The sequence below is a fragment of the Archocentrus centrarchus genome, chromosome 5, assembly GCF_007364275.1.
Source record: "Archocentrus centrarchus isolate MPI-CPG fArcCen1 chromosome 5, fArcCen1, whole genome shotgun sequence".
NCBI lineage: Eukaryota > Metazoa > Chordata > Actinopteri > Cichliformes > Cichlidae > Archocentrus > Archocentrus centrarchus.
Genome location: NC_044350.1, coordinates 242,313 through 256,067, shown reverse-complemented (window position 1 = coordinate 256,067; position 13,755 = coordinate 242,313). Strand labels below are relative to the sequence as shown.

Below are 13,755 nucleotides of genomic sequence, written 5' to 3'. Positions count from 1 at the left end.
GCCAAAAAACTGAGCACAAAGAGTGAGGACCAAAAGAAGTCTCAGCCGGCACCGCATATAAAACACCAGCACACGACCGTAAGGTAATTAACACACACAATCCAGCTACACAAGCAGAAATGCGACATGAGGTCAGCCACATATCGAGCATCTAACCAAGCTAGCTCCAAAACAGAAGCTGTTGTTAATCTGCTGCACTGATGCTGAACTTTATTGGGAGTTTATTGTAGAATTTATTGCATTTGGGAGTTCATGTTTTTCTTTCTTTCTCCCTGTTGATGTTCATGTGTGTCCTTAATATTACACACATTTAGCACGCAATGCTGCTGTCTTGTGAACAGTTGATTGTTGAATAAATTTCTTAAAAGGGTGTCTTTTGTTGAGTTTTTATTACACAAGAGTTACTCTTGTACCTTGAATCTTGCACCTGACAAAGTATGAAAAACTAAAACTAATACTGAATCTAAATGAAACTGAACGAAAACTAAGCATTTTGACTCGTCAAAATTTAATTGAAGATATCAGTTCAATTCAATTCAATTTTATTTATATAGCGCCAAATCACAACAGTGGCCTTAAGCTGCTTTGTATTGTGGGTAAAGACCCTACAATAATACAGAGAAAACCCAACAGTCAAAACGACCCCCTATGAGCAAGCACTTGGCGACAGTGGAAAGGAAAATCTCCCTTTTAACAGGAAGAAACCTCCAGCAGAACCAGACTCAGGGAGGGGCAGTCATCTGCCGTGACCGGTTGGGCTGAGGGGAAAGAAAAGACATGCTGTGGAAGAGAGCCAGAGATTAATAGCGATTAATGATTAAATGCAGAGTGGAGTATAAACAAAGTAAATAAGGTGAATGAAAAGAAACAGTGCATTATGGGAACCCCCCAGCAGCCTAGGCCTATAGCAGAATAACTAAGGTGTGGTTCAGGGTCACCTGATCCAGCCCTAACTATAAGCTTTATCATAAAGGAAAGTTTTAAGCCTAATCTTAAAAATAGAGAGGGTGTCTGTTAGGGTTTAATATTTTTCCCGAAAATGGCATGAATCAAATCCCGGGAAAAGACGAGCAATTTCCCGGGAATCCCGGGAAAAAGTGGGTTTTATTTATTTTTATTTTAATTAGGCCTTCTGTAGCCTGTGTCTGGCTTAACCTATTTTGATATTGTAGATATTTTACTCAACTCCATTTTAAAAGCGAAATATGTTTAAGTAATCTATTTCATGAGACCTTCTTCACACATTAGGCCCGTATTCTAATTCATGATTGTTAGTAAGTGGCTGCAAACGAGGAAAAGAAACACTCGAAGTTAAACAGATATTTCTTTATTGTTCAGGCATATATTATAGGCTATATAATGCAAGATAACAATATATAATAATATAAAATTAACAACAAATTAAAGAGGAAAAAAGTACAACTGTGTATTAAAACGCTTGAAACGGAGGCTGAACGTGCCTGAAATGAAAAGTAATGCTTTCGCATTAAACGAACCCTTCTGTCAATATTTCCTTAACTTTAACATACGGAAGCTTTCTTTTTTTTCTGAAAGTGTGCTTTTAAGAAGCAGAGAGCATCGAGAGATTCTGCGCTTAAGCGATTTCGGAGTTTAGTGACAAATTGGCCGCAGATAGAAAATGCTCTCTCCGCCTCCACGGATGTAGCCTGAACAGAATGCAGGGCATCAAACAACTGCTGCAGGTGGGGCGGTCTCCTGTTTGTAGCTTCGAACAGAGAAAACTCTTTGGTCAGAACTTTCATGAGGTCACCCTCTTTGATTTCATCTGACGCCGGCGTAGTGGTCATTGAAATGGCCTGCTGCAGATCCAATGCTAGGTTGAGGTTCCCTTCAGTTGAGACGTCTTCAGTCGGTGATGTAGGTCTGGCATCTGCATCACCCTCGCTCGCGCTCTCTTCGGAGAAACGGCCGAGGAAAGACGCTCCACAAGTCCCTTAGCCGTCCGTATCAGCATCTGTCTTGATGGCATGGTGAAAATCTCAGTGGGCCTTGGTGCTGGTGCGACTAGAACACCGGGATCCAGAAGGTACCTGCCAAAAAATATAGTAATGAAAATGAGCGGATTGACCAAGGCCTCATTCTCCGATCACAAAATTAATAGGCTACGTTACTACTACTACTACTACTACTACTACTATAATAATAATAATAATAATAATAATGCTCACCTATACAAAGATACCAAGTTCTTCTGTCTCCGTTCCATGAATCTCCTCTCAATCGCATCCCTCATTTCAAGGCTCAGGGGGGTGTCCTGCTTTGTCAACTGGTCAATCATGAAGATGAAAATCCCATCAGCTTTAACGAGGGTGGTGTCACGGTTACAAAGCGATTCGACTCCCATCTTCACCGGCTTTAAGCAGGAGCTGAGTTGCTGAATGAGTGCAAGCTCTTCGTTGGTGATGATTAGTGCATTGTTGATATCAACGAGGGTCTTCGTCACTGGTCTGTGTAGTGCAATGTAGCGGTCCAGCATGTCAGCCAAACTGTTCCATCTGGTGCGACAATCCAAGATGAGTGCCAACTCTTTCCCCTGGTCTTGTTTGACACATTCCCTCAGCTTGTCGTTGCTGACTGGGGATTTGTGGAAGTGCCTCGCAATTTTACGCACTCACTCCACGCTCCTGTACATGTCCTCTCTCACTGACCGATACCCATCCTCGCACACAGCTAACTCGTCATCAGAGTCTTCACTGCTCTCCTCCTCTTCTTCACTTGCTTTGCTCTCTCCATCAGAGGTGGCACGGTGGTAGAGCACATCTGTGACAGCCAGGTGAACTGCGTGGGCATAGCACAGCTGTAATTCCGGCAGCACCAGTCTCCCAAACTTCACCATCACTGATGCTCCATCCGTAGTGCAGCACACAATGTGTTGGTTCATGTCAAGCTTGAAACATTGAAGCTGATCGTCAACCAATGCTTTCACTTTTTCTGCTGGCATTGTTCCACGGACATGTATGACACCTAAATTCCAGTAAGTTTGCGCACCGTGCACATTTATGCTCATGTACCGCTTATGTTGGGAAGAAGTGTATTCGTCAATGGTCAACGAAAAACGCAACCCTTTCTTCACCATGTCTTGGAACATTTCGGCCAGTTTAATTTTCTCCTCGTTCGCAAACACTCTAACCTGCTTGGAGATTTCTGTGGGATTCTTTGGGAGAGTGTAGCCATCCCTCTTGAGTGCTGATCTCAGATACTCACATTTCGCCATACTATTAAAGGAGAATCCATCAAAAGCTGCCATCTCCGCTAGTATTTCTTCAAGAGACTTGCTGCTAACTCGGCTAAAGTAGCCATCCAGCATTTTAGCACGTTTTGAACATGATGGCCTTTCTTCGTGTTTGTCATGTTTGGACTCTAAATGTCTGCGTAGTCCGCTTGTTGATCCACCAGAACATTTGACGACTCGGTCACACAACATACATTTGGCGCTGTCATTATCTATTTTTGTAAAATGCCCCCACACAAAACTGTTCGTAGACATCATTGCCTGTATGCGCCTCGCTTCTGCTGAGTTACCGCAATACCGTAAGTACTGTTGACTCATCACCCCATCAATGTTACCGTATGACAACAAATCGACGTGTGCGACTTTTTTCCCGGTTTCCCGTCTTACGTTTCCCGGGAAACGGGAAATGGTTCTGATCGCATTTCCCGGGAATCCCGGGCTTAAACCCTAGTGTCTGTCTCTCGAATCCAAGCTGGAAGCTGGTTCCACAGAAGAGGGGCCTGAAAGCTGAAGGCTCTGCCTCCCATTCTATTCTTAAGTATCCTAGGAACCACAAGTAAGCCAGCAGTCTGAGAGAGAAGTGCTCTATTGGGGTGATATGGTACTATGAGGTCTTTGAGATAAGATGGGGCCTGAATATTCAAGAAATGTGAGGAGAAGAATTTTAAATTCTATTCTAGATTTAACAGGAAGAAAATGAAGAGAAGCCAATATGGGAGAAATCTGCTCTCTCTTTCTAGTCCCTGTCAGTACTCTAGTTGCATCATTTTGAATCAGCTAAACGCTTTTCAGGGAGCTTTTAGGACAGCCTGATAATAACAAATGACAATAGTCCACCCTAGAGGCAATAAATGCATGAATTAGCTTTTCAGCATCAGTCTGAGAAAGGATGTTTCTAATTTTAGAAATATTGTGCAAATGCAAAAAAGCGGACCTACATATTTTTTTTTAACATTGAAGGACATATCCTGGCCAAAAATGACTCCAAGATTTCTCACAGTGTTACTGGAGGCCAAAGTAATGCCATCCAGAGTAAGTATCTGGTTAGACACCATGTTTCTAAGATTTGTGGGGCCGAGTACAAGAATTTCAGTTTTATCTGAATTTAGAAGCAGGAAATTAGAAGTCATCCAGGCCTTAATGTCTTTAAGACATTCCTGCAGTTTAACTAATTGATGTGTGTCATCTGGCTTCATTGATAGGTAAAGCTGAGTATCATCTGCATAACAATGAAAATTGATGCAGTGCTTTCTAATAATACTGCCTAAGGGAAGCATGTATAATGTAAATAAAATTGGTCCTAGCACAGAACCCTGTGGAACTCCATAATTAACCTTACTGTCTGAAGAAGACTCCCCATTTACATGAACAAATTGGAGTCTGTAAGATAAGTATGATTCAAACCAATGCAGTGCAGTACCTTTAATACCTATAGTATGCTCTAATCTCTGTAATAAAATGTTATGTCAACAGTATCAAAAACTGCACTGAGGTCCAACAGAACAAGAACAGAGATGAGTCCACTGTCAGAGGCTCTAAGAAGATCATTTGTAACCTTCACTAATGCTGTTTCTGTACTGTGATGAATTCTGAAACCTGACTGAAACTCTTCAAATAAACCGTTCCTCTGCAGGTTATCAGTTAGCTGTTTTACAACTACTCTTTCAAGAATCTTTGGGAGAAAAGGAAGGTTGGAGATTGGCCTATAATTAGCTAAGACAGCTGGGTCAAGTGATGGCTTTTTAAGCAGAGGTTTAATTACAGCCACCTTGAAGGTCTGTGGTACATAGCCAACTAATAAAGACTGATTGATCATTTTTAAGATAGAAGCATCAATAATTGGAAAGACTAATTTGAACAGTCTAGTAGGAATGGGATCTAATAAACATGTTGCTGGTTTGCAGGAAGTATCTATTGAAGTTAACTCTGAAAGATCAATTGGAGCAAAAGAGTCTAAACAAATACCAGCAGTGCTGAAAGCAGCCGAACATGAAGAATAATCTTTGAGATGGTTATGAATAATTTTTTCTCTAATGTCTAAAATTTTATTTATAAAGAAATCCATGAAGTCACTACTAGTTAAAGTGAAAGGAATACTCGGCTCTACAGAGCTCTGACTCTTTGTCAGCCTGGCTACAGTGCTGAAAAGAAACCTGGGGTTGTTCTAATTTTTTTCAATTAATGATGAGTAGTAAGATGTCCTAGCTTTACAGAGGGCTTTTTTATAGAGCAACAAACTCTTTTTCCAGGCTAAATGAGAATCTTCTAATTTAGTGAGACGCCATTCCCTCTCCAGCTTACGGGTCATCTGCTTTAAGCTGTGCGTTTGTGAATTATACCACGGAGTCAGGCACTTCTGATTTGAAGCTTTCCTTTTCAGAGGAGTCACACACACTGACTCAGATACACACACAGACAGATAGTAACAGAGACATGTTTCCTTTTCCTATTTGATTCAGCTCTAGAGTTTTTCCCAGATTTTGTTTTCTTTTGTTTTCAGGTGCATAATTTAAAAAACAGAATTTAACCTCTTAACTGGCAGCAAAATAATCACCTTAAAAAACTACATAACGCCTTCTGGTTATTATTGGCTCTGAAAAACCCATTTCATAGCCTATTAACTGGCCGCGTCTGATCCGCCCGCCGAATGAAGTGCATTTTATATGGCAGGCTAGACCCTCCCATTTTTATTGACACTTCATTCGGCCAATCATGTTAAGAAATGGGTTTGCTAGAGCCAGTGGTACTCAGAGGGCGTCACGTAGCTTTATCAGGTGATTTGGTGCAGCCAGTTACATGATTGGCCGAATGAGGCGTCAATAAAAATGGGAGGGTCTAGCCTGCCATATAAAAGGGACTACAAACGGCCTGTCCCCGGGCCCTGGCCAGTTAAGGGGCTACACAAGCTTTTATTTTATCTAATAACTGCCCGAGGGACATCTCCCTCATAAACTGACATCACTCAGTACTTTTTACAGCAAAATTATCAATATTTTAAATGTCTCTCATGGTATAAAGCCAATTGTCACACTACTGTTCTTCATGCTGTGGATATTAGGATTTAGATTAGATTAGATTAGATTCAACTCATTGTCATTGTGAGCACAAGGCACACAACGAGTATTTAATAGAAAACTTTCCAGCCACACACACTTCTTGGTTTTAATAAATAAATTTGATCAATAGCCTAATGCTATAGGGCAGTTTTACATTTCTAGTATCTCTCACAATCCTTTTTTTCACTCACCTCAACTTTTATCACTTCACTTATTTTGTTTCTTTTACCCATTATTTATTTATTTTTTAATGTCAACCCCTTTTTGTTTTTCTGACACTTTAATATTTTCAAGCTTTGAACAGTTTAACAGATCCTCTAAAATTTGTTCTCTTGAGACCTTACCTTCTCCTAACTCACAAAAAATTTTAAAGTCCAATTCTGCAGAATTCGGTTATTTAAAAACAACAGGTTTCTGCTTACCCTTTTATGAGGTGCCCCCTGTGAGTGTTTTGAGGAGTTAAAGTCCCAAGGTGAGTCCTGGAGAAAATATTCCCCTTTGTCCTCTTTTGCCAATCATCCTCCTTCACAAATCACCTGTCATTACCTGTTAGCAGTCCTTGATCACGGCAGGGTCACCATCTGACAGGTAACCAGGTTTTTTCTGAAGGAAGACACCTGAAACACTTTAATTAAAAAAGTAAGACATTTAATGTATTAAAGAATCAGAAAAAATACACACATGGCTATGGGATTAAATTTGTCTCAATATTATTCAAACAAAAAAAACCTAATCTCAATTAATAAAAAAATTGTGGTCAGAACTTTCAGAATTGTAATGAAATTTGTTTTTTGTAAAACTATTTTTTTTTATTCGAATTACAAAAGTTTTGTCTTAAAACTATTTTTTTAATTTAAATGACTCATTTTTTTCTCATGAAAAAAAACATTTATTTGCAAAACCTAAACTTTTATTTGCCCATGTCAGAAATCTTTGGTTGCAATTCTCTAACATTTGGTTTTGATGCTCCCTTTTTTTTTTTTGAGGTGAGTGTTTTTTGAACTCTCCGAACGTGAACATCCTGGGGCGGGGCCTAAAGATAAACAATGTAACACGTGTCCCTAATGGTTAGCGCTGACTAAAGCGGCAGACTCTGATCCTTCCCACCTGCCGAGAACTACAGGGCTTGCTTTGTTTCAGTTACAGGACATCAACACTAGAAAAGAAAGGACGTAACAGAAACTGAATGGTAAGTAATCTTCACAAATTTACACTGTTTAACAGCTACTAAAGTGTCCATCCTCTTTTCAAAGAAGAAAGTCTTACACAACTTATGAGGACAGTCGATATTATCTTGTGTGCCGTGGCATAGGATAGCATGCTAGCATCAGGTAAAGTGCATAAATTAGGCTGTGTAATGTTCGCCTGTCTTTATGTTGAACACTGCACGAAAAGAGGCATATCCGTCCCCGTATACTGACGCGGGCGCCACTAGTAAATGGCAGCTTTCGTCAGCATACGGGGATGCGCATATTCGTTCGCCTGAGACGGATATGGTCGTTTACGTACCACTAGAATCAGCGGGGGGTAGAGGTACGGGGGGAGCCGGCAGGCGCGAGGTGTTAACGACTCCACTTTACATATGAATAGCAGCGCTGCAAGCCGAAGCAGCGGCAAGAGACCCACGTGGCTTCTCTGTCATTGGATGAAAAAAATGACATCACAATTCAGTATTCACATGTGATTGGTTGGTAGATCTGTCCCCCCATTGGCCTTTATAAAGACAGGCCTGGGTAAGCCCCTCCCTAATAAATAATAACCCAGTAATAAAAATTATTTTTAATTATTATTTCTGTGATATACCTTGTATGTTATGTTGTATTCATGCCATGCTAATAACCTCAACTAAAAGGAATTAAGAGAAACAAATTGTGAGGCACAAGTTTGAATATTTTTTTTTCTTTTATTTATAAAGCAATATGCACACACACACACACACACACACACACATCATATAATCTATATATATATAAAGAAAACAAAAACATTATGACATATAATGCTTTGCTACTTCTGGGCCATGTGGTGGTGGCTTTCTCTCAGAGCATGGTCCAGCATACAAACACTTATGGTGCACAGCGTTGTATTTAGGGTGAGCTTCTAGTCTGTCTTGCAGTTTGGCTCAGAGGTCACTGAGCTCCTGGCTGGGGAAGCTTGGGGGTCTTAATCCAGCCCGACACGCCCTCTGAGACGCCATCCTCCTCATCCAACATGAGGTCAGTGGTGGCACCTGTCCCAGAAGAAGAAGAAGAAGAAGAAACAGCCTTTATTGTCCCACAGAGGGGAAATTTGGGTGTAACAGCAGCCGCAGTTATTATAAATATAAATAAAGATATAATAATTTACACTATTAAGAAAAGAATATATATAAAATCAACAAACAAGATTAACCTTAATACTACTAATAATAACACTATATACAATGTACGTGATGTGCCTGTGTGTTGAACCTTAACAGGCCGGACTATTTACAGTATATTATATATTATCCTACATTGTGTAGGCTATTGTGGTTTTTGTTGGGAGCAGTGATGGTTATAAAGTCTTACAGCTGCTGGGAGGAAGGATCTGCGGTAACGCTCCTTTGTGCATTTAGGATGCACAAAGATGGCAACCTCCTTCACTGCCAGGTCACTCGTCCTCGCCTCCAGCAGCTGTTGACACAGAGCACACATTAAGTCATTATGAAACTATATGAAATATTGCGAAAAATCAGGAAACTACACTGAAAGTTTGAGTCTCTTGACTTTGAATGTACACATAGCAGATAAGACCCTGAATGCAAAAAAAAAAATTAATCAGCCCATCTTTGTCATCAGAAACAATGGTTATCTGACAAAGTACCAACTCCTGCATCCTGTGAATAAAAGACAAATGAACAAGTACTTTGAAAAAATTTAACACTGATAAAAGTACTTCAGTGATTTTGGTCATTAACCCTTGAGGCACCTTTAAACTGATTATACACTTTTTATCTTTTAGGTCCCAAAATGTTACAGCTGCTGAAACTATAAACATTCAATGTTAATTATTTTCACCTGCACTGCATCACCTTTTTATTAAAAAGGTGATGCAGTGCAGTGGTGGGCCGTCAGGGCCTGCAAGGCCTTCTCTGCTGGCCTAAAAAATATCTGAATCACAGACTGATGTTAATTATATCCTGTCCATCAATACTTGTTAAATTATTCGAAATGGTTTGTACGGTTCCTTTCACAGCTTTTCCTGTGGTCGCGCTGTTTCCAGACGTGTATTTTCATATTAAAACATTTAACCAATCACATTTCAGCCATCATTTGTTGCCAGGGTCAAAGAAATCTGCCTGGAGGCCTTCATAATCAGTTCTGCGGGCCCCGTAGTACAAAAATAAGTGTCGATCAAACAGTTTGATCAACCAATCAGATTATGAGTTGGCAACACCGAGGCCCTCTAGCAGGCGTACGGTAACGTCAGCATATTCATACACTTTGATTGGATAGTCAGTGTACTAGCCAGAGCTAGCAAACTGCATCTGTAGCCAGCTGCACAAGCAAAAATATGGTTGTGTTGATTTTATAGCTGTTTTGTCAACCCACAATGGCTGAAGGAGGAGAAGAAATGGATTTGGTTGCAGATTTATTGCCAAAGCCAAGACGGACTTTTCAAGAAAAGCTGGACATCATTAAGAAAGGTCGGGCAACTCCGAAGCTAGCAAGCCTGTCACAACCGGGAAAAGGATGTGTCCACCACTTTCAGTCCACTAATTACGAGCGGTACCACTGGCTCACAGGCCCCGAGGAACACTGCAAATTGTATTGCTGGGAGTGCTTGTTGTTTGCCACTGATCGGCATGGTGTTTGGAGCCACACTGGGTTTGTAAATTTGACTTGCCTAACCGAGGCAGCAACGAGACACCAAAGCACTGCCGGACACTTACAAGCAAAACATTCGGGGACACCAGAGCGGATCAGCTGAGCGAGCAAGTGCGCAGGGAAGCGGAGCTCCACAACGTAAAGGTGAAGAATAATAGGGAAATCTTAAAGAGACTGTTAGATTGGCTTTTTGGGGGGGGGGGGGGGGGGGGCAAGCAGGAACTTTCATTTCGGGGTCACGATGACTAAAATGTTTCTCTTAATAATAATTTTATGAGGTTGTTATCAATGCATTTTTATATGTGTCGCAGCTGTAGCGGCAGTAAAAGGAGACTTGTGCACCTTGGGTTTGTTTCTTCGGTAAATGCTTTTATTCTGGCTACATGAGCTCTCAATCTGCGATGCAACAGCTCTTTCTACTGCATTTCTGCATAAAAAGATGTTTTTATTGCCATAAAATAGTTATTGAGGGTGGAGTGATTCAGGCGGATCACTACTGAAGGCCTAGGTGTGAAATGCACGGCCGCCACTGCTTTTTATATACATTTTGGGTTGTTCAGAAGAAGCCAGATTTTATATAAAGTTAAAAAAAACAATAAGTAATATTTTCCAAAAATAAAACTGCATTTCCAAGCTAACTACACAAATACAGCAGACCAACAAAACAATCCAATACGTCTTACCGGCTTCCTTCTTGCACGACATCGGGCAGAGTTTTTAATGGCTGCCGCCCTTTCCGGACCGTGAGGCTGACTGTAGCGGAAGCTGCGGCGAACTGTCTGTAGGTTTTTCAAGAAGCTGAAAAACATTTTTGTACATTGTAAATAAACACAGTGTACACACAGTGCATACATAAACAATATTCAGGCAAAAAAAGATACTTACACACAATTATATCACTGTCCACGCATTAGAAACCCACTCGCGTTGCGAGGCGAACAGTCTGTGGAAAAAAACGTGAAAATAAATAAGAGTAAAAACATTTTAAGTTCTTCTCTCCTCCACACATTGAATACTGCTGCTTTGTTTCTGATTCTTACCTCTGCAGAGGATCATACCGGCTTTTATTGGATTCAGAGTTGTGCAGGCTGCGAACTGCTTCCTGTAAGATGAAATAAAAATAAGAAACCAAATCACAATACGTCTGTCAACTTACTGTGACCATTCCTCCACTCTTAGTATTTTTGTTTTAGAAACGACCAAGTCTTACCGCAGTTTTCGGATCGTACTTCCGTCTTTTCCTCGAGTCCTTCTGTAGGTGAGGCTTTGTTTAGAGCATGGAGTCTCTACACAATAGACGCCATGTTGTCTTTCAGTTGCACTCGTACAAACTTGAGTAACTGAGTCGATAACCCACTCACTGCAGCCAGCAGCGTCTTCTCGTCTGCAGCGGGGCTGGTTGAGACTGGCCGGTAGAGAGGCCCGCTTTCACCGGGAGCTTCTGGGGTGTTGAAATATAGACGACGTTCTCCATTGTCGTACCGGGACAGCAGCGTAGACAAAAACCGCCATTCAGTTTGAATGGAAGAGAAGGAAGGCACTGATTGGTCCTACAGACCTTCAGCATGATCCTGCACGTGATCTGTATTGTCCAATCACAGGCGAGGAAGTTGCCACACGGAAATTAAATTCATTTCATTTCAAGTGAATTCAATTTTATTTATATAGCAGCAAATCACAACAAACAGTCGCCTCAAGGCGCTTTGTATTGTGAGTAAAGACCCTACAATAATACAGAGAAAACCCAACAGTCAAAATGACCCCCTATGAGCTTGAAGATGTGTTGTTCACACATCCACTGTCTGTTTAAGCAGGAAAACTGAGAAGGTGACTGTTGCATTAAAATTTTCCTTATTTTTTTTTTTATTTACCTTTTTACATTTACATTTTTCTCATGAAGGTTTTGCTGATATCTCTTATGTACATCCATGTATAGCAAAATAAAAGTTTATACATTTTCATATTCCATCTGCCTTGGTAGTCTTTAATGTCATTAATGCATGTGAACATTCACTGAACGTTTATAGCAGCGTTCATGGGATGTTGTCTGAATGTTCAATGCTAGCTGGGAAGCCACTGCACAGGAGAGGATGATGGTGTGACAGACTTTTTGTTACAGTGAATTAGACTGAAAACTGAGTATGCTTTTCAATGAAAATAATGCTTGTGGTGTCACCAAAATCAAGATATAGCCTTTGTTTATCTCCCTCAGTCCACTAAAGTTCAGGGTTCACAAAAAACTCCATGACAAAGGCTCACAGACAGAAGCTCACAGACAGAAGCTCACAGCCTTATTGGAAAAAGGGACAAAAGCTGAAAACTTCCAAAAATATATTTCCAACTAGATAATTCAAATTTATAAATTAGAATGATTTCTTGTGAGATTAGTCTTGTTTGAATGTTTCACTGTAGAAATAAAAATATGTTGGTTACAACTTGGGAGGGGTAGACCACTGGTGAGTATTGGTGACCACTGGTGAGTATTGGTGACCACTGGTGAGTACTTGATTTGCATTTGTATGACTCACAGAAACCTCCTTTACATATGAGAGCCTGCCCAAGACCTGAGGAGAGGGGGGAGCTGAGGGAGCACTGACACAGAGAGTTCACGGCAGTTTCCCTACAGTTTACTGTTCTGGCCAAAGCCTCCTGCTGAGAGCCCTAAAACTCAAGGCGCGCGTCAGTATTACATACAAGAAACTGTCAAAAAACCCACTTTTCATGCAGTGGAATCTGTTAACTAGCGCACCTTTGTCGAGTTGCATTAAGCGTGGCAAAATACCAAATGTACCTGGAGGAAATATGTGTTCTAGCTAGTGGTTGATAGCTGCGCCGGGCTGAGATGCCCTTGAATCGGGGTGAGGATTTCTTTCTTTTTTTTTTTTTTTAAGCCTGTCATGTCTGGATGTTTTCACAATTGGAATATGATCCGAATGCTCTGGTGTACCAAACATATTTGCTTTTCCAAGAATAGCTTTGTAAGTTTTCCAATAGGCTACTCTTGTTAATGTTTGTATTTTAATTTAATTTTATTTATTTACACCAGGCCTGACAGGTAGAAAGGAAAGGGTAGGAAAAAGAGTGAGAAAAAGAAGAAAAGAGAAAAAAAACAAAAAAAACCCCAAAATCAAAACAAAGTTGAGAAAAGAATAATCAAAGAATGATATACATACATACATATATACATAAACATCATCATATCTGTACACATGCACATACATATACACACAAACACACACAATCCTGCTGTTGCTTGCAAATAATGTATGTATGTGCCACTGTCATGGAACGTACTCACCAATGGGGCAAGAAACTGCAACCACGCCCCCCGTGATCTAGAGGCGAACAGGGAAGGATCCAGGGGACATGGCCTATCCACAGCCCACTAGGAGCTCAGAAGACGGGAGGCCACACATCCTGATGGCAACTGCGCACACACCCCAGAGGAGGAAGGAAGGAGACCCCAGATGGAGCCCCCACGTCCAAAGGGCAAGAGTCCAGAGAACCAGAGGCAATGAACAACCTGCCCCCCCCCCGGTAGGCCGGCACCCCTGCACGAGCCGCAAAAGCGGCGCTAAGGCCCCAGGGGCACGAGAAC

At 41.0% G+C, this 13,755-nt stretch overlaps 2 protein-coding genes across 2 annotated transcripts in view; one reads left to right on the top strand and one right to left on the bottom strand.

The window, feature by feature from the left end:
- LOC115780812 (pleckstrin homology domain-containing family A member 6-like) overlaps positions 1 to 13,755 on the top strand; it is a 222,148-nt gene that overhangs the window by 58,652 nt on the left and 149,741 nt on the right. The window lies entirely within an intron of this gene.
- Positions 1,941 to 3,602, bottom strand: LOC115780813 (uncharacterized). The gene is made up of 2 exons (XM_030730224.1): positions 2,190 to 3,602; positions 1,941 to 2,051 (listed from the first exon to the last, which is right to left on the bottom strand). Exon 1 carries the CDS (start codon positions 3,569 to 3,571, stop codon positions 2,633 to 2,635), a length of 939 nt encoding a protein of 312 aa, XP_030586084.1. The 5' UTR covers positions 3,572 to 3,602; the 3' UTR covers positions 1,941 to 2,051; positions 2,190 to 2,632.